Raw genomic sequence first — 21,369 nt, 5'->3', positions numbered from 1 at the left:
GTGCTGTGTTTTCAATTTAGGATGAAAATAATGATTACAACACACTGTTGTTTTGGGCGTTGCTTACATTTGTTGTAAATTATCAAATCGGCAGCCAAATTTATAAAAAAAGTTTTATAAATTTATTAGATCGACAACCAAAAAATAGAATAATATAAAACTGCCACAGCCAAGACAGTGCCAACCCCAGACTTTGACGCTGGGTGAACTTGGGACAGACCGACGTAGTGTCAGCGTCTCCCCAGAGTGTCACACCAACTGCTCCATGCAGCCAGCTTATATACAGTTTATTCTGCCTGGAGCAGAAATGACCTAAGATTTCTGTAAGTTCCTACATATGTATAATGGGGACTATACAGATTCAGACCTGTACAAAAGTTAGTCCATAGGTTTAGACGACTGTCTGAGCTCCTCGAAATGGTCTTTTCAATTGTAGCCAAGACGTCAGGTTCCTCGATGTAATCTCTTCCAGGTGCCATTCTGTGAGTGTTCTGGACATTCCTGGGAAATGGTCAATGATTGACTGGGAAGGACTCATTCATTCGTTAATAGCCATGATTTTATCTGGGCTGGTCAGGGAAATCTTTTGAATAGAGAGGAAAGCCCTGCTTCTGGCCATGGGGGTCAGAGTCATGGTTGAATCTTTATGATTTTTATACAGTTACAAAGCATGAATTATCTCTATCACATATTACACCCTAAGTCAAGGACTTCTCAGTGTCTCATTCTCTGCCAGGTGCACAAGAAGCTGTGAGGGAGAGTAGCCAGGACAGCTGGCCTGAACTGGCCAAAGGGACCTTCCACAGCATAGACCACCATACTCAGTATGTACATAAACTGGAGATAGTTGGCTAGAAGCCCTCTGATTGCTGCTGGGGGACAGGCTGGGCACTGATCAGCAGGTGGTGAGCAATTGTGTTGTGCATCGCTTGTTTTTCTTGTGTTTTATCTTTCTCTCCCCCTCTGTCTCTCTCTCTCTCTCCTTTTCACTACAATTATTATTTTTATAATAATATTTAGTATTATTAGTAACATTATTATATTTTACTTTACTTTAATTATTAAACTGTGTTTATCCCAACCCACAAGTTTTGCCTTTTTTCTAATTCACCTCCCCATCCCACGGGGAGAGAAGGGGAGGAAGGTGAGTAAGCAGCTGTGTGGTGCTTGGTTGGCAGCTGGGGCTAAACTTCACACACACACACATGGTAAGTCATTAGATGTCATCATCTGTTATAAAGCAAAAAGTGGAACATAGGTTGCACAGATATATTTTGTTCATCAGCCTAAAATTTTAGAAGGTTTTAACTACTCCAGTAGTAACTTCTGCTGATGTTACTCTTCTCAGGGAGTTAGTGGGTAAAATGTCAGGGGAAGGGAGAAATTTGAGATGAAAAGGACTGGCAGTTTTCATGTGCCATTTGTCTGAAAATTTATTTCTCCTTTGAAAGGTTCTGTGGGCTAGGGGGGAATAAAAGTGCCTTCTTACAGATAGGAATGTTTTTACTGTGACTGTAGAAAGTAGCAGTAGAGCTCAAGCAGGGAAGTTCCTGGTGACTTACGTTGCACAGTCTCGTTTATGGGACAGGCATCACCAGCCTGCACCCTGACATTTCGTGCTTTCACAGCACAGTCAAAGGACACTGAGAGAGACACCAGGAGCTAGAGATGAGTCCATGAGTCATCTTGGTGTTCCTCATTGTGGAAAAGCCTCTTTCTGAATTTTTTCCTTCATTTGCTCTCTGCAGGATACATAAGCAGTCACCTGCTTAGGTTAAGTTTTGGAAAGGGGGCTGGAATGATAATGCAAATGGAAAAACAAAATGTGGAGCTTGAGAAAATTCCCTTTCCAGCTTTTATCCAATAGGAAGACTTTTCTCCTGCTGGTTTCCATATTGCAACATTTCAGAGGGAGTTTCCATAGACAGAGGATATGAAAATGAGAGAGGAAGAATTGCTAGAGGAAGTTGATTAAGTAAAAATATGTCTGAAGCATTAAAGCATTTTTTATCACAACTTTGAGTAAATTGTTGTGGTGTGTAAGATACATCCCTGGGTTTGACACTTCTGCCAAGCAGAGTATGAAAATAAGGTAGCATGTATTTTATGCTATTTTTTAATATCATAGAAAGGTTCTACCTTTTCATAGTGATTTTTTTTTTGTTTGGATTTGGGTGGATTTTTTTTTTTTTTTTGTGTTGTTGTTGCTCAATAGATTAATGCAATTTATTTCCATGGAGTTTTAGAACTTATAAGGTCTTCTATGCAGCAGTATGCATTGTCTTAGAAAGCACAGATCAGTCTTTCCAAATATTTATGAGAATCCATGAATGAAAGAATCATCATGCAAGTCAATGTCTTCCAGTCTATCTCCTGCAGCCTTCCTTCCTCTGACACATTCATCATCTCTGTCCTTGCCTGCCAGAACATAAAAGCAGACAGCTGTTGCTAGCACTACTCTTTTGCTAGCACTGAGGCACTGAGAACCCCATCACATCTTTGCTTGTCAGAAAAAAATTACTTCCTCTGGAGCCCAGATTTCCCCTCTTCTGCTGTGTGCAAATCTGCTTGTGTGTTTCTACGTGTACCTTGGTGCTCCTGTGTGCTTTTCCAAAAATGATTGTATACATCTCCTTGAAGCAGGAGAGCTCCTGCAAGCAGGGATGCCCTCTCAGTCCCATGGGAGTCAGAAGCTGCAACTCTTTCATCAAGTACAAGATCAGCACCCTCTTTCTGAATGATGGCTCTTGTTCTCTGATTGTCAGTCTAATCCGAAAATCATTGGCTGATGAACGAGATGTTTCTGTACAATTTCTGTGACCCACTTTGTGTGACAACACATGGTCTTGAAGAAATTGTAGGGTTTTTTTTTAATGGTCATTTGTAGCTTTGATATTTTTTAAAATTTTTTTTCATAATTTCTCTGGATTTAGTTCTGTCTGGTATTAATTCTCTGTGCAACAATCATTACAACAAGTGCTGCCCTCCTGTAGCTTTTCTGCAATATTTTTGCCCATGTGCTCATGGATAAAGCAATTTTCAATTTCTTTCATAATTTTAAGCCATATGTAGTTCTGCTCTGTATGCCAAATAGCTGCTCTGTGGCTCATGGTGGCACTCAAAGCTCCAAATTGGAATGTATGCGATAAAAGGCAAGGACTGTAGTGTCTAGGGCTAACACAGAAAAAAAAAAAGAGACAGATAGTTATGACAGTATCTGTTAGTGTTAAGAGTGTCATTGCTTGAGTGAGGGAGAATGAAGGGAGTGGGAGTGTGCCTTTGTTTACTCCTAATGCATCTGTTCTTTCTGCTTGTTTGCAGAGAGGGGCATGTCAATCTGACAACCATCAATATGACCTTTCTCTGTGAGCAGGCACAAGGAACAGAAGAATCAAAAGGAAGACGTGAATTCAAACCAGAGATGTCTCTTGTGCATCACCCTCTGCACTGTTGAGAAGGATATGCTCGAGTAAGGTGGCACAGGCCACCTGTGGCAGCGGTGTAGCTGTGACAGCAGTGAGCACACTCATTTGTGTGGTAAGAACCACCTATAGCTTTCCATCCAACTAACTAAGGAAGTCAGGGATACAAATGAGATTTTGGTTTTGGTCTGCTTGCCTCCTCTGTTTGTGCAGAACTTCATGCAGAGAACAACAATGGAAGATATGCTTAGCAGTTTGATATTCTTTGCTCCAGAATGTCTGAGGACTTTCCCAGTCTTCGTTGGATAACATTAAAATGAATGGGGTGACTAAATGGCTTACAATTTTACATGATCCTTTGATGTGAAAGCAATTATTAATGTCTATAATTATCTCCAGAATTACTTGAATCCTGCAAACAGCATTTAAACCAACATTTTTAACTGTTTTCCAGAGGATGTCATTATATAATTAATAGTAAGGAATAGTACCATACACTACAATCTGAGCTCAATATTATTGTCCTTTCAGAATTTATTTCTCAGACCATCCTTCTGAAGAGGGATCATTTTTTATTTTAACCTGTTTTAAAAGTGCATTTAAAGATCTCAGCAGGGGACTAAGTATTGAATAGAGCTTCCCTCTATCACTTTAATGTGAGTCTTAAATGTAACAACACTGAGATCAATGCTTAATCCATTATCTGAATTAGGAGGACCATAGTAATATCTACACATCTGCTCTCCCATTGTCTTTTCTTCCCACAGCCTACCCACCATGGGGCAGGGTGAGAAAGAGAGAAAGCCTTGCTGCTGTGTGTGTTCACTCCATCCCAACCCAGAGCTGGTGCTGGTGCATGCAGCCCTATGGCACCCAGGCAGGACAAGCAGAGCAGGCCCAGTGCCAGCCAGCAGCCAGTGGCTACCACACAGCTGTGATGGGCAACATAGCTTCAGCATCACACCAGGAAGTCAAGTCAGTGGCTCAGGGTTATTACAGCAAGGTAAAATGTCAGGCAACACACAGGCAAGGCCATCAAGACATGATTGGTTGAATGGCTGAGGGCATGCATGTAATTTTCCTTTTTTTTCCTCATATTCACACACCATTATTAGATAGACTCAGATAGACCAGCAGACTTACAAGCAAGGTCAGATGACTCAGATCTTTACCAGGCAGGTCACCTTGGAAACATTGGTCAGTGAGAATAGGCAGTGACACAGGGCATTTCTTCAAGGAACAAATTTTTTATTTAGCCCCAGGAGTACAGTAAGGGAAAAACAGTGTACTTGTTGCACCACCTGCAACTTTGCCAGTTTTTCTAAAGGCTTTGTTAGATCCAACTTTAAAATCTCTCCCTTTCTACTTCATCTCTGTGATACTAAACTCTAGGTCTACCTGCTGTCTTCAAAAATCATGGGCTGATCAAACTATTTTTTGAGTAGGAGTGTGCATGGTAACTCCAGAGGAAACCATCAGACCAGGATTTTCAGATTTTGGGACTTGCTGCTGGACCCTGGACACCTTACACATTTTAAAAGAGGCAGAAAGGAACTTAAAACCATAGGAGCTTTCTACAAAGTTTTTTTATGGAAATGTCAACTCAAAAAGTTTATTCAGGATTGACAGAGTAGATGTAAGTTTTTTCATTCAAAGAAATGTCATCAATCTGAGGTATTAGTAGCATTACTTTGTAAGTGTACTTTATTATCCTCCCAAATCAAGCTTTAATCTGTTTGAATCCAGGGATCATAGCACTTTCTGTAGCAAAGAATGCCAGACTAAAAATTATGGGAACTTATAGGGCTGTGAAGAAGGAAGTGTAGCCTTGTGTGACTCCTAGAAGTGTGGGGTGGGAGAAATCTGGCCTCAAGCTGCTGGGATGCAGCAAATAACCGGGGCCTTCAACAGAGGGGTTAGAGACCTTCTGCACTGAGCAGAGCAGGAAGAATGAATCATTAAAAAGAACTTTTAAATCATGAAGATAAAGCAGAGATTCCCAAAACAGATGTGATTCCCACAGAATATAATCTCTCTAATGGAGAAAAGATATACTTCAGAACCAGTTTGTATACACATACACAAGCATATGTAGAACTGATTAAGCATTGTTTAGTACGTTTGCTCTGGTTCTGTTTCGTTATGTGCGTAAATGGAAAAAATATGGCATCTGATAACAAAATCAACAGACAACTGAAAGTGACCAGACAGCAAAGGCTTTTGAAGGCTAATAAAGTATTTGCCTTTCCTGGAGAGGGTCTGATCTTTCCCCTCAATTGAATTCCAGATCTTCTTCTGGAAGAACAGCAACTCTTTTTGGCTTCAATGAAACTCAGAGATAACAGATCCAGTCCTGATGGGAGAGTGACATAAGGCAGAAGTTTTGAATCCTGTTCTGCTCTCATTCACTCTAAACATATAATTATCACAATTCTGAGCTCCTTGTGGATTTGGAATGACAGAAGTAAAGACGAAGTTGTGATAATGATTAGCTTTCACATCATTTAATTTAATATAGACTCTGCATGAAGTATTCAAAGGGAGGTTGGAACAGATGACCCACTCTGGTCTCTTCCGATCTGACCTATTCTGTGATTCTGTGAATACTTCTCATTTGAGTAGAGTTTATGTCCTTCTATCTAAAATCATTAGTGCAAATATCCTGTAAAGGAATTTCTTTTTTCCAGCTCTTCCCTTCAGTATGACAATTGTCAGAAGAAGTTAGACCTTCAGAGGAGAGTACTTATTGGCCACAATGGATTGTGGTTACTGAGACACTTTGAGGAAAAAAATAACAAAGGAATGGATACTTGTGCTGTAATTGCTAGAGAAGGAGAGCTAAGGAAAATCTTAATAAAGCTTCAGGGCATGACTCTTAGGTCAAGACTAGAGTAAGACTCAAGTGTGTCTGCCTTCTAGAGAGAAGATAAAAGAGAGTAGCTTGTGAAAAAGGAATCTTACTGGCCTGCAAAAGCCAAACAATGCTGTAGACCTATAGAGGCATGCCATAAACTCACCAGTCTTCCTAGCTCAGGAAAATCCCATCACAGTTTTACTTCTCTCAAGAGCCAGTATTGACACACTGCAGCTGGACTGCCTGGTAGCTCACAGTTCAGTGGGCTATTCCTGCTATGAAGCACAACATATCCAGGCAGCACATTGTTGCTAAAGCTAAAAAAACCTCGTTGTATAGGAGCAGTTTATGGTCTTTATCAAGGTCGTAGTTTTGGATGTAATATACTCTGAATACATGATGAGGCATAAAGCAGACTAATGTTACCAAGATGAAGAAGAAACTCTTTGCCTGAGCCCTGAATTCCACGTGAGAGTTAACGTCAGGCCAGTATTTCATGGCCACTCTATAGATGACAGTCAGCTGGATCCCGGTGAGCATGGCGCACCCTGCCACCAAAACCCCAACCAGGCAGTAATTGACGATCACCATGTGGGCCTCCTGCAGCTCCCTGTGGAACTGGAAGCACTCGCAGGGAAGGTACGTCTTCGAGGTGCCATAGTAGGAGAGGAGGACGGGCGTGACCACCAGTGCTCCCAGCAGCCAGCCGGCCCCCACCCAGGCCGTGGTGCAGCACTTCCGAAACTCCAGGCGGAGGAGGCGCGCGACGATGATGGCCGTGTAGAAGGCGAAGGTGGCGTACATGTGCAGGTAGATGATGGCGCTCGCCAGCCTGCAGGCAAACCTCCCAAACTTCCACTCCCCCAAAATGTAGTAGCTGAGGCGGAAGGGGATGCTGAGGAGCATGAAGCTGTGCAGCACCAGGAGGCTGATGATCATGATGGTCATCACAGATTGTGATCTCCTGTGAAACAACTGCTGGGACATCATGATGACCCCGAGGGTGCCGCCAGCCAGGTTGATGATGTACAGGACTATCAGAACAGCGTGGAGTTTCTCTGAGGAGTCCAGCGCTGTGTTATTGGAGGAATGGTTCTGTTGGGTTATGCAGCTCTTAAGCATCCTCATAAGCTCCTCTTTCGAAGGTTACTGAAAAGGAAAAATAGGAATGAAACATTTTTCTTTGTTTTTTCCTTTATTGTTAACTGGAATATCACAGATTCCTAAAGAGATACTACTGAATTGCTTCTGAAATTATGTTACTGCATGTAGTTTACAACCTTATAACTGTTGTGATTCTGCAGATGACAGCAATAACCCATGCCTCTCAGGGTTTAAACTACATTTTATGTAATTATGAATGAGATTTTGGTTTACTAAACTGCATTCTAGGATTTTTTTACAAAATTATTTGCCTCTAGATTCAGCCATTTGTAATAACGAAGTCACTGTTTGTTTGTTAATTGTTTAAGTGTTATCTGCACTCATATTATAAAGCTTAAACTGAAGGTGGGAAAATACTGAAATATGAAGATGTCATACCTATCATGTGTGGTAACTCTGTGATGACACCTGATTCATGTTTTTAGCATCTTGCTGGATGAGTACAAAAAACACATAGGTAGCAACAATTTGTTTCTAGAAGCATGGAGCAAATTGAAAATGAAGGTTTGCAGATGAAAATTCAATTTCTTCGTGCTTCATCTGCAAATATTTTTTGCTACAGAATTTTACCTGAGATGCTCTGCTATGAAAAGTGATGAAAAGGTGAAAATTAATTTGGGAATGGCCTTCTGAAAGATATAATTCTTTTGGCACTTGTTGAACATAACCACATACAGCTGCATTCTTATTTAGACTTAACTCAAAATGAAGACTTTTATACAGATTTCTGTACAAATATACAGGGATAGCTCATGGGGTAGATAGATGGTTTGCTAATGAAATTTATCCTTACCTTAGATACAGTTTTGAAAGAACAAAATAAGAGCTAAAAAATTATCTCTTAAAAAAGGTAGTGTCTTCTCTGTCTGATTCCTTTGAAGTTTGAAATCAGTAAATGTGTTTTAATCGGCAGTTCTTAATTCTTTGCACTCATCTTTAAAGTGATAGACTGCAACTGCAAAACATTTTCAGAGAAACTTCTTATTTATGAAGCATCAGGCAAAACATCTTTAGAAAGCCAAGATTGATATAAACCTTTCTGTTCACCTGCTTTTAAAATTCATAACCTTAAAATGTCTAAATGCTTAAAATTGTTTACCCACCTAATATTCCCAAGACAAGCACCACAAAATTCCCAGAAACCTTGCTACACTGAAAGTTTTACAAACCAACTCATTTTCCAACGTATATTGCTAATATTTCAAATTGGCTTTGAAAGTGTACAAGTTTTAGTTGTTCTAAACAACATAATTACAGTTTAATTTCAGCACTGTATATCACTTTGATATAGATTATGATTTTTTTTGCTATTTATAGCAATAAAATATTTGAATTTTACCTTATAATCTCTTCTTTTTGTGACTCCACCCTGAAATGTGTCATTTCATGCAGCTGTAGCATATGGCATTCATAAGCAGAGTGAAAAAGACAGCCTTTGACCTGATTGACCAAGAAGGACTGAGAGTTTTCTCAGCCCACACACAGGAAGGAGCAAGCCTTCCTTTTGCTCCTCTGTGATAGCAATCTCATATGTGAGATGTCTAATGCTCTTTTCGTCATGCAGGGAGAACCACAGAAAAGTTGCTGATCTGCCAGAGACTATCATTGTGCTGGGACGTGTAGAACAGATCAAGTCAGGACTTCCTCTGACCACAGTTTGGTTAGTCTTAAGGCTCAGGCAGGCAGTGATTCCCTGAGCCATACAACTACCACAAGGTACCAGGTTTTGCTACTAAACAAGTGAGAAGTGCCACTGATCAAGGAAAGAATGAGCAAAGGATTTTTTCCTTATACATCCACTTTCCCCCTGAACTTACTTTATGTTTAATAATTAAGCTAAATGTTCCAGAATAACAAAGTGTTTAGCAGAGTTAACACGGGATTTCACCCTATCATGTTATTAGACTGTCAAAAATTCAGAGGCAAATTCTCACTGTTTAAATATTATATATAAAATAAGGAGTAGGCATATATGAAAAGCAACTTAAGAGTTACTGCTGTTAAAAAAAGACATAGAGAAGCCAGTGGGCCTTGAAAATTATTCCTGAACTGAAGGCATGGATGCAGACCCCAAAACATATCACTAATATATGGCAGCTCACTAAGAAGAGGAAGACTTTGAGTCACATCTCTTGTAGAGAAATTTAAAAGCATATTCTTGACCAAAAATTAAACAGAAAAATGTTAGTCCTATTTATTTTTCAAGTAAAGTTCTAGACTTCAATCAGAGTCATCCCTACTCAAACATGATAGGCAACACATAAAGTTTTGTGAGCAAACAATCAGATAAAAACAATGTTGCAGCAGGGTTGAACTAGAATTGCCCCTGCCATCAGTCAGCCACTTTCTGCTGTGGATAAAAGGATGGTTCCCTTTGAGAGGCATGTCTCCTACTAAGAACAGTGTTAGGAAGAACATGATGTGAAAGAGAGATACCAGATCTAAATAAATACAAAACCTCAAAAAAAAAATTTGGAAGGAGAAACAGGAAAGTCTGTGAGGGTGAGCAAGGATGTGGAAACAGCAGTCTGTGAGACATTCTCAGGATAAACCCTGAAAACTTTGAGAGAGCAGCTACCATTTAATTCAGACCAGGACTCAGAAGAGCAGGGATGCCCATTTTGGAGGCTGCATATATTTGTGGGCTTGGAGTAAAAGAAAGGTGTGGTTGTTCTGTCAGAGCACGGATGGAGGGCAGCTACCTGGGTAATGGTACTCACCTGCTGTTGTTCCAGCATCACCCAATCCCATATAAGGACAGGATGCTGCCTGACACTGTAGTGATGGTGGTTGGATGGCAAAATGATAGCTGGGTCTGCAGAAATGCACAGGAAGGTAGTGAACAGCCTGGATGTCAGACACTGATCGTTTCCATGTGTTAGAATGATCATGAAACTACAGCCACAGCCTCTGGGTGAAGCAGGGAAATGGCTGCTGCCTTGTCCACAGAGCTTGAAGGAATCCAAAAACCTTGAACCGCCATATAATAAAATCAGAAGAGACACGAAGAAATTGCATTCCTCAAGTAGTTGTTTTGTGACAGTCAGTACTCCAGACAGAGCTGAATTAGACTCTGAGATCAGGACGTTGGTGCACTCTGTTACCTTCTTGAGTCCAGTCTGAGCTCTTTAGATGTAAAGTCAGCCCAAAACCCAGCAAAGATGTTGCACAGAGAATTCTCTTGTCACCCTAGGGACAGTGCTGTTGGCTGGCACCAAAACTGTTGAAGGTCAGAAAGTGAATTTCTCCACTGATGTTTTCATACCTCTCAGTCTCTTTTTCCTTGAAACATTCCTTGAAACTTGTATGTTAATGCTGTTCAGTGTGCTAGCCTTGTATCTTCATGTTCTTCTGTTAAATAAATAAAAGATAATTTAAAAATCAGGCAACTCACCCCTGTAATCTAGGTTTAGTTTTTAGGTTAGCTTGTTATTTGAGTACAAGAGAAAATTTAGTCAGCACATAGCTTGCCTTGACCAGTGGTGGGAATAAAGATTGAAAAAGAAATGAATTTGTACACAGCAGAGATCCAGGTCAAGACTAGAATTACACATAGATTTTAAGGAAGGAAGGGGCTGGGCGTGTCTGGTTCAACACTGCAGTAAACAGAAGGCAAAGAAAAAGAGTGGAGGTTTCAATTTCTGAGATGGAAAAATGAAACAGAAAAACAAGAAGAAGTAGCAGCTGAGAGAAGAGAAACAAGGCCTGTTGTGTGTTTGGAGATGGGAACACAAATCTCTGTGGGAGTGTCACTGCTGATGCCCACGCATGCATGTAGCAGACTTCCTCTAAGCAGGGACTAAGTCCACAGTAGAACTCCAACTTCTCCATTTCATGTCTGCAGGGTTTCCTCTGCTACCTGCATCAGTCTACAAAAATATTGTCTTTTCTGGTCAATATAATAGCAACCAAGGCCTCACATTTGGTTTCAAGAGATGCTTTCTGTCTTTGAACAGCCAAAAAATTGTCCTGTCTTTTGTGACTGGATAGATTTTCAGTTTTAGCTGCTTCCAAATTAGGGTGATAACTGCAGATAATTTAAATTATTTATTAATATTAATCCTCTATAGCTAGCTGCTTACAACATCTGAGCTACACATAGGTAATAAACAATGGTAAAATAGGGACATGTGTGTGTTATGCTTTAACATTCGGCTTTTTCTGGGATTGTAGGTGAAATCACAGCTCTCACTGTCTCACTCCCACCTTGTCAGACATGAGTCACAGGCACTGGATAGTAAGAGAATCATACTCCATAGTTAGGGAACATACAGCATAATCCCTTTAATTTGCCAATCCCACCCACCCATGCATCATGAATAATTTACTAACTTCAGCCAGTAAATGGTCAACAAGTTTAGCAGAACTTTTCAGATTCTTGGACTACTCTTCTAATTACTTGATTGCAGGTTTACTGAGAGGTTTCTCAGGCATTGCCAGGATGGAAGAGGCTGTCTGGCTTCTCTGTTTATTAGAAATCATAATATATAGTTCCCTTAGTCATATCTATTTAGCATGCCTCAAAAGTAGACATTATGCTTTGTATAAATAGAAGTAATATGTAATGGTTTTCTGTGGAGGCATTTGGCAGAGTATATCACAGGCTATGACTTACTTTTAATACAAAGCTGATATTTATTTGGCTTGGTGCAAAGAGAAGATGTTTATTATTATGAATTCAGGAATGTGTCATTCCTGTCCTGGTACATACCAGTTTAGAAGTAAGTTAGAAGAGTTATTAAATAGTTTTGTCCCACTATTTGGTCTAATTGCCCTCTAACACCTGTAGTGACAATTAAAGTTGTTGTGGCTTTAGTTTACTCCAGAAAATTTATATTAGTCAGAAAGTGATTTTACTTGGGAACAGCTGCAGAAAATCACAGGTAAGTCAAGGATCTGGCATCAACAGCATAAATTTTTCCTTATCCCAAATGCTCTTCTTTCTGCTTGGCCATGCTGCTACTGACTGTACTTTTCAAACTTCCCATTGCTTCAGTCTCACAGCCTTTCTCAGAAGTCTGTGTTTCAAGGAATAGCCCCACATAATGCTGCTGTACCTGATTTCTCACATTCTGCTTGGTAAATAATGTCACAGCCACAGAGTCTGAATTCTTTCCTGAAACAGAATCAACAAGCCTCTTCAGGAATTAGATCCCTGAAACCAATTTTTGCTTGACACAGAACTAGGCAAGGCTTAATCATTATTAAACTAAAAGGCAATTAGAAAGGAAGCACATCAGCCAATTAACTCATGCAGTTAATAAGAAGGATGTGAAGATGCTGGAGCAAGTCCAGAGGAGGCCACAAAATGATCAGAGGGGTGGAGACCTCTCCTATGAAAACAGGCTGAGAGAGTTGGAGCTGTTCATCCCAGAGAACAGAATGCTCAGACCTTAGAGAACTTTCCAGTACATAAAAGGGCCCACAGGAAGGATGGAGAGGGACTTTTCACAAAGACATGTAGGGGTAGGATAAGGGTATCGGTAATGTCTTTGAAGTGAAAGAGGAGAGATTTAGATCAGATAGGAGGAAGAAATTCTTTACTGTGGGCGTGGTGAGGCACTGAAAAGGTTACACGGAGAAGCTGTGGATGCTCAAACACGTTCCTGGAGGTGTTTGAGACTTTGACGGAAGAGCCCTTGAGTAATTTAGTCTAGTGAAAGGTGCTCCTGCTTGTGTCAGGGGTGCTGGAACTTGGTGATATTTGAGGTCCCTTCCACACTAAGGCATTCTATGATTCTATGATCAGGTTTTACGTTTGGGTTGTTTTCACAAATTTGCATTGGCACTAAACTCTCCAAGGTCTTAAAACTGTGTGTTTGTGGCCACATTTCAGAAAAATGAGCCTTAGTTTTACTGAGACAAGTTTCCCATTTTTATGAAAGAAAAGGAAGTGCTTATATTCTGAATAGAGTTGCAGAGAGAGCACCAGAGGACAAGGATGAGGACTCTAAGTACTAAAAATAAATGAATTTGTCAGTAAATTAGTTTATAATTTAGATGAGTCTGGTATCTAGAGGCCTGTCATACCAATTGCATCAAAATACACATACATAAAAATCAATTAATCAAAAAATAAGGAAAAAAAACCATTTTGAACTATTGAGAATTTGAAGTATCCAATATCAGCTCCATAGGAATGAAATCTGTGAGCAAATCAGAAAAAAAAGAATTAGCATTTATTCTTGTGAGTGTTGGGTGGTAGGGAGTGGGAATGAATATCAATAGCATGAATTCTAAGATACTATGGAAATTAAATATATTAAATATGAGTACAAAACAGAACACCTAGAGCACCTCCAAAAAATAGTGATGTTTCATCCTGTTCTCAGGGGTACAAAATGGACTAGTTGTGAAAGGAGAAGGTTTTTAAGTTCCTATCACTAAAAAAATAACTGAATGCAAAAACCCTGCTGCAAGCTATCAGACTATTCTGATTTAATTTCCTGTGAGATATCCAAAGATGTCTAAAGAAGCAAAAGTGAGTTTAAAATTTGAACATTTTGACTAGTGGATGCCCCCACAGAAGTCTTTTCCTTTAAGCCCCTTGAAGAAAAGACAGGGTTAGCCCCACAAACAGAGGAAGCTCCAAAGCTGAGACCATCTGGTGCTGGACAGAGCCCTGTATTTACAAAACCTGATACTCTCACCTTCTGAGAGCCTTGTCCATAGGATGACTGCCGTTTGCAGAGGAAAATATAGCAGAGAAAAAAGCAGGTCTGGAGCACTCCGGAACAGAAGTGGCTTAGAGCACTGTGCAGACAGGAATAATCTTGATCTCTTAAAAAGATATGTCCACCATATATTTAAAGGGTACTTCTTTCCAATCCCTGCCTTGGAAAAGGTTTTGTTGACTCCAATGATGCCAGCGGCAGTCAGGAATGAACCTCTGTACTGGCAAGTCCATCATCCATGGTTGCAGCAGAACAATGTAAATTCTGCTGCCTTTTTTGATCATTGGGAAATCTCTATGCTTCCATGATGCACACTGTTTACAGGAGTGAAATGCAATGAATGCTGTGTGTATGTCTGTTTATAGCCCATACTCTCAGCCCTTGGCAAAGAGAATGTGTACAACCAACAAAAATGCTCTCGTGATAAATTGATCATAATCCTAAGTGCTGCCATCAAACTGTCTACATAGATCCATTCAATAACTTTCACTATTTCTTTGTTTCCTCAGTTCAAGGATTTGAGCAGTTACTGTAATTGTAAGCATATTTCCACCTAAAACATAGATGGGCCATGCAGCTAATTAACCTATTTTAACCTGACTCTATGAAAATGGAATATGTGAGAGGTTCCAACTAAACTGTGTATTAGAGTCCTGTTGAACTTATCTTTCCATTATAACAAAAATAGATTGTAGAACAAAAGAATAGGATGGAGAGGAATGTTTAAAATGAAGTGAGTAACTTAATTGCTTTTTATTCAACCACCAGTAGTTCCTAGAAATGAAGGATGAGAGAAGCCATTTATTTATTTATTTATTTATTTAGGTCATTATTTAACTCAAGACTGAGAGAGAGAGAAAAAATTGCCTTTAGTATGATTAATAATATTTTGATCTAAAATGTAGATGAAAATCAGGGAGGAAGTTTACCTACACATTTAAAATTTCATAGACCTATGTGCTTTAATTGTACACTTTCAATGTATAAAATAGCAGACATAATTGTTGTAGAAATAAGCATCTTTAAGCACATTATATTTAGCTATAAACCTAAAGGCTTAATTAATCGAAAAATTCAAAATTTGGTTCCTTTATATGAGGAGACATAAACTGTCAAAAATAAATCCAGGGATTATGTTCTCAGTTCAAAGGAGGACACTGAAAGGGCCAATTAATTTTCTTCTTACTTTTTTTTCACTAAGCATGCTTTTAGGCAAGACTGTCAAAACATTGTTAGCCAGCATAAACTGGTTGTTACCTATGAGAGGATAAAGATTAATTAATTCAAATGTTGTTTTTTAGACCCTCCTGATATTTCAAAATCCTCCTGATTAAAAAAAATGAATAAATAACAGGCTTTTCTTATTTAAGCCTTAGGAACTTTTTTGCTTTACAAGTTCAAATTTAACAATTTGAATAAAAATAAGATTCTATTAAAATCCAATTTTATTTTCAAAACTAAAGCTATTAAACCACAAGTTTAAGGAATTTTACAGTCTTTTAACTCCTTCTCTAAAAGTGTGTCTTAAATTCTGGCTGGTAGCTCAGCTAAGCTCTCACTCATTTCTCCAGAGGGGTGGGAATGAGGACTGGAAGGGCAAAAGAGAGAAGAAAACTTCTGGGTCAAGATAAAGGCAGCTTAATAAGTGGAGAGGGATAAAGGGAGACCTAAATTAAACCATGTAAAAGCAGTCATCACTCACCACCAGAAAATTATGCCCAATCGGTCTCTGAGCAACAGCTACTTTGGCAAAAATCCCCCTTCCCAGTTTTATTGCTGAGTGTGTTGTGTGGTATGGAAAATTCTTTTGGACAGTTCAGATCAGCTGTCCCAGCTGCATCGTCTCCCCACCTCCTGCCCACCCTCAGCCCATGGGCTAGAGGAGGAGACTCATAAAAGAGAGAAGGTGTTGGTGCCATGAAAGCCTGGCTCAGCAAGGGCTACACCACTGGGGTGTTATCAACACTGTTTTGTCACTAATCTAAAACACAGCACCATATGGGCAATTCTGGAGAAAAATTGCTCTATCCCAGCCAGAGCCAGTATAGGAAAAGAAAAATACAGCTGTGAAGAAAACTGTTTTAATATTCTGGATGTGTAATAAAATATTAATGATTTTAAAATGAAAGCTTTTTTTTGGAAAAATTTTAAAAAGTGAGTTGCGAAGCTTGTTTGGAATATGGCTTCAACCAGGAAAAAAACTCTCTAGGTTAAACTTTCCTCTGAATGAACCAGTAAGGACAATACTTACTTAATATTTTCCTAAAAACATCTATCTCTGGTAGCAAAACTCTCACTTGGCAGAAGACAGGGAAAGAGTGGGGTATGTTAAAAAGTGTTTGGTGACTGGAAGATGGGTCATATCAGGTAAGCAAGGGTGTGAGGGTCAAACAAATGGCACTGAAAGACTTCCAAAGAAGAGCTGCCAGGAGAAGCTGGCAGTCAATTGATGGCAAAGCTCCTCAGTGCTGGATCTGGCAACCTCCAGCGTCTCACCATGAGCTGTGCAACAGGAGGGAGCTTTGTGGATAGCATGGTGTGGGAGGAAGCAGTAATGTGCTGGCAGCTGGGGCTGCTGTTCGTAGGGACCTCAGCAGGCTGGGGAAATGGTGGTCAGCCTTCATTTAGTTAATTGTGCCTTGGCCCAGCAAGCTGTGTGGTTGTTGGTAAAATATGCTTTGAAAAGAAGAAGAAGGTAAGATTATGGAACCCCATGTATGTTGCTTGTCAGATCACTTCATTCTTTCTTAATAAGGGCCTTGGGTACAACGAATAGAGTTTGGATTAGGAACATTTAGGGGAAGTAGAAGGGCAGCACCAGTCTCTTCTCTCCAGTGACCAGCGACAGAGCTCAAGGGACTGGCTTCAGGTTGTCAGAGCAAGTTCAAGTTGGACATTAGGAAAAGGTTTTTCACCCAAAGAGTGGTTGAGCACTGGAACTGACTTCCCAGGAAATGGTCATTGCTGAGCTTGCTAGAGCTCAGGAAACATTTGGACAATGCTCTAAGGCACATGGTGTGATCCTTGGGGTTATCCTGTGCAGGACCAGGAGCTGGACTTTGTACTGTGTGGATCCTTTCCATGTCAGGGTATTCTCGTCCTGGAGCTGTGGTAGAGGAGGTTTAAGTTGCATATTGGTAAAGGCACTTCATCCAGAGGGTGGTGGTTGGGCACTGGAACATGATCCCCAGGGAAGTGGACACAGCACCAGCCTGACAGAGTTCAAGAAGCATTTGTACAACACTCTCAGGCACATCACAGGTGCAATTCTTTGGGTGTCCAATGTAGGGACAGGAGTTGGACTTGGTGATTCTAGAGGGTCCCTTCCAACTCAGTATATTCCATTGAATCTGGGATTCTGTGGTATTGATTCCAGAATGGTATAGCTGTGAGTCAGGAAGCTCGCAGCTCCAACACCAGAGAAAGTGTTTAGATCCTCCATCCTTAGATTTTTGAAACACAGCTGGACTCAGTTCTGGGCAGCCTCATCTAACTTTTGGGTTTAGCCATGCTTTGAGCAGAGGATAGGACTGGATGATCTTGAGAGATTGCTTGCTATCCATTTTTGGCTGTGATCTAAACTCATCTCAGCAGTACAGAGGTGAATCTTCCTTCCACACCTTTACTTTGTGTTCACAAGTTTGTGAAGGTTCAAGTTACTAAAATTGGTTACTAAATGTAGATACTAACTGGCAGCAATTACTAACATGGAACATTTTGTAACACAAATTTAAGTTATCATTTGCTCCTACGCACATCCTGACCTCCAGAACAAGATTTTGTCCTTGCTATTATTGTATCATCTCAGGATTTTTCTGTTCTAGCAAAAACACCCTTGACATTAAACTACGTGAAACCACCTTGGTCCAACATAATTATTACTTTTGTCATTTTTACTTCACAAGTACTGCAGTAGTTTCACACTCCTACACATTTTTGTAAAAGATGTTGTTATGGTGATACATTTCACACTCTGTATTTCTTTGTATGTCTCTGCTACCACTCTTTTGTGTCCCCTGTGTACTTAAATATGCTCACGAGTGACCAGTTTGGGGTATTTAATCAAGAAACAGCTGAGACCTTTTTGCAGATTCTATTTTGTCACAGCCTGGATTTTCTTATTTCTCTGTGAATTAACTGCCTTGTCATGTGTTTTATTTGCTCTTCTAATTTTGCAGCTTCCTGTGCTTCACATTCATTGGGGTGTTAAGTTTGGTGGTGTTTGCCATCCTTGTTTATTGTCCGCACCCCACTGCTGCATTATAAAATGCTCTAACTCTTCAAAAGAACCAGGGAAGGCTCAGCCTTTCAAACTGCTTAGTCGACTGAACATTAATACTGCTCAGTGAAACAGGTATTAGCACAGATTTACAGTCTCCTCTCAGATGCAGACAGAGTGAGAACTCCATTTTCAAGCATGGGTATTTTTCATTTTGTTATTTGTGACTGAGTTTCCAGGCTGATTATTGTTGAGACAAAGTAAAGTGCACAAAAGTGTGCAACATCCATTCAGCAGCCCTGAAAGGAGCATTTTCTTGAATATCAGAGCAGTGCTATAGTAAATTGCCTCTTTATTTATATAACAGGGCATACAGAGGAGATAACAGCAGAGCTAATGAGACTCTGCATATATATGGGTTACATTAGTAATGAGAAACGGCTCCACTAATTAACTCTGCTCCCTAATGAAATTAAATTCATGCTATAAAAGACTTTTACAATAAAGTCAATACAAACCCGAAGTATATCAGTTTCTAACTCCTTCATTATGGCAGGGTGACATAAGCAATATCATGATTTTATATTGGCATGGGACAGTAAGCATTATTGGTAGGCTGAGCTTGTTCCAGTTTCCACAAAAAGCCCCAATAGCTTCCTTTCCTCATCCCTTCCTTTCCTGCACACATGCAGACTGGTAAATCAGTGAACTATTATTTCTCAGTTTTTAAGGTAATTTTTGAAAAAAACATGATACATAAATTGATACATGTAAATTCATTAAAAGCAATATAAACTCAAATTGTAAGCTTGAATTTTCTTCCCAAGTGATGAGTTGAATTCTTAGCAAACTTCATAAAGCATATTCTCACTGACTGCTTCTATGAATTATCATCTGCCCGATACTCGTTAAGCATCTCCTTACTATGATGCTCTGCTGGTTCTTTCCTTCTCCAGTATCCTGGTTTTCCATGCTCGAAGCTGAGCTGAGACCACAAACACTTGAGTTCTTGCATTACCTGAGTAATGAACTTTGTTCCATCATGATCCTGCAATATAAAAGAGTCTTCAAAAGTGAGAGAGATGTCAAGAAGCTGTAGAACCACCTCAGTTGTGGTTTTTTTGTCATAAGCGGATGGAAAACACAAAATTTGGTCATGCACTCCTCTTGCATCATTATCACTTCAAGCTGCCCAGACATATGGACTGCATGTTGACAGTCAATTTACCCCATGCTACGTTCTCCTTGTTCAGAACTGACCACTCAGGAAACCATTCCAAATAATGCCTTCTCTTTTATTAGCACATCACACAGAAGGATTTGAAGTGCTCAACAGCATCTCTGGTGATGTTTGCATAAATGTTTCATGGCACAGTTGTGGCTGCCATGGCCATATGTGCTTTTATAATTATATTGTACATATCCTCATTGCTCACATGAAGGAGATTCCTCTTCTGTTTGCCTGCTCTCAATCAACTTCTCAGTGAGTCCACACTAGAATTTTATATCTGAAATGAGGCTCATAGTTAGCAGTTTATTAGAAATAATTATTTCTAATAAATAGAAATTATTAGGAAAGCACTGACATATACATTAAGACTTAAAAAACCAGAGAAGGTGTGTTCTCCATACTTACTTTCTAAGCAGATAGTATTCATGGCTCAACTTTGACTTGGGATTCTGTATTTCTTGTCTTTATTCCAGTAATAGTTGCACAATACTCTCTCTTTGGTATTACATGTGTGGAGCATTTCTTATTCTTTTTGTACAGTTGTTCTCTAAATTTAATTGAAAATCCTGGGGCAACTTCAGGAATGATTACTCAGCAATTAAAGGGAAATCTGATTCAACTCCCTGTGTTTATGTACAACTGCTCTTGCACCAATTTCTGGCATACATTACAGACATATTATGAAACAACACATTTTTCAAAAATAATATAATTTTCAATAATTTCTCAGAATGACATCCAATTATTTTGCAAAATGACAGAAAATAGTAGGCATGCATTATGCAAAATATCCAACCTCTAGCTTTCTGAATTTGTTGGCTTAAAAGATAACAGAAAGGACTATTTAAAATCCCACAGTATATTATAGAGCATACCATATATTATATTTTCTAAAATAAAGATTCTTCTGAGGGCAAGTTTGTAAAATGTACAGAGGTTTTAAATTTTTTGTTCCTTGGATTGATATTTGACCTGACCTTCCTCTATCACTACTAGAACAGTAGTGATAAAAGGTAACATTTTGTGAAATGCTGGAAACCATTAAGTACTTCAGGTGATAACCAAGAAAAGGATGTGGTCCAAGGGTGTAATAAAATGACCATTATTTTCTGAAATACCTAAACCTAGTCATAATATATAGCTGAAACTATAATTTCATGAAAGAATTGCAAATTGCCAAGCTTTTTTTTTTTTTAATAGCCACCTCCATAGTTTCATGATATTATGTAGATTGTCTGCTGTTCAGGTTTAAACTTCTGAAGGCCAGTTCACTGTAAAGACTGTTTTATTCTTGCAAGCTGAATTTAACTTATATACTGCTTTTCCCTATGTGAGACTTTGTGATGCTATATCTAGTGCGCAGACACATTTAATTTCTTGAGAGGATTCTCCTTCAGCTGCTCCTTCTGTAGCAGAGTACAGAGACTGTGGTCTGTCTCCATGTATGTGGAATTTGCATCCATTTGTGCTTCTCTCCACGCAGTCTCCAGACACATGAGACTCTCCTCTCCAAGGGTATGATTGAAGGTTGCCCGTTATGTTTTCCTATTAACACAGACACAGCCTGCCCTTTCTTATTTTCTCTCACATTTTTGTAGCTATTTTATTAGGGAAGTCTTTGTGAGCTCTTGCTCCACTGCGGAAAAGTACTGAGAAGACAAAGTCCAATGTGCAATTCTTACATACTGTCATTAGAGATTGTGGGGCCACCCCTCCATTAGGGTATGCCCCCCTCAACCATGGGCTGGCTGTTGTGCTTCTCCACACTGCAGATCTCTAAAGCAGATCAGGGGCTATGAGCTCTT

General features: G+C 39.6%; 1 protein-coding gene across 2 annotated transcripts; it reads right to left on the bottom strand.

Annotated features, from left to right (window-relative positions):
* Nucleotides 1-4,991: 4,991 nt before the first annotated feature.
* On the bottom strand, nucleotides 4,992-11,010 carry LOC103821114 (probable G-protein coupled receptor 141). Of its 2 annotated transcripts, none has more exons than XM_018920702.3 (2): nucleotides 10,161-11,010; nucleotides 4,992-7,425 (listed from the first exon to the last, which is right to left on the bottom strand). In XM_018920702.3, exon 2 carries the CDS (start codon nucleotides 7,402-7,404, stop codon nucleotides 6,535-6,537), a length of 870 nt encoding a protein of 289 aa, XP_018776247.3. In that variant the 5' UTR covers nucleotides 7,405-7,425; nucleotides 10,161-11,010; the 3' UTR covers nucleotides 4,992-6,534. The 2 variants fall into 2 exon arrangements, with proteins under 2 accessions (XP_018776247.3, XP_030084372.2); XM_030228512.2 differs by lacking the exon at nucleotides 10,161-11,010 and adding an exon at nucleotides 8,780-8,900.
* Between the last annotated feature and the right edge of the window lie 10,359 nt (nucleotides 11,011-21,369).

This window comes from Serinus canaria, chromosome 2 (assembly GCF_022539315.1).
Source record: "Serinus canaria isolate serCan28SL12 chromosome 2, serCan2020, whole genome shotgun sequence".
NCBI lineage: Eukaryota > Metazoa > Chordata > Aves > Passeriformes > Fringillidae > Serinus > Serinus canaria.
Note: the sequence above shows the minus strand (reverse complement) of the source record. Positions and strands in the feature narration are given on the sequence as shown.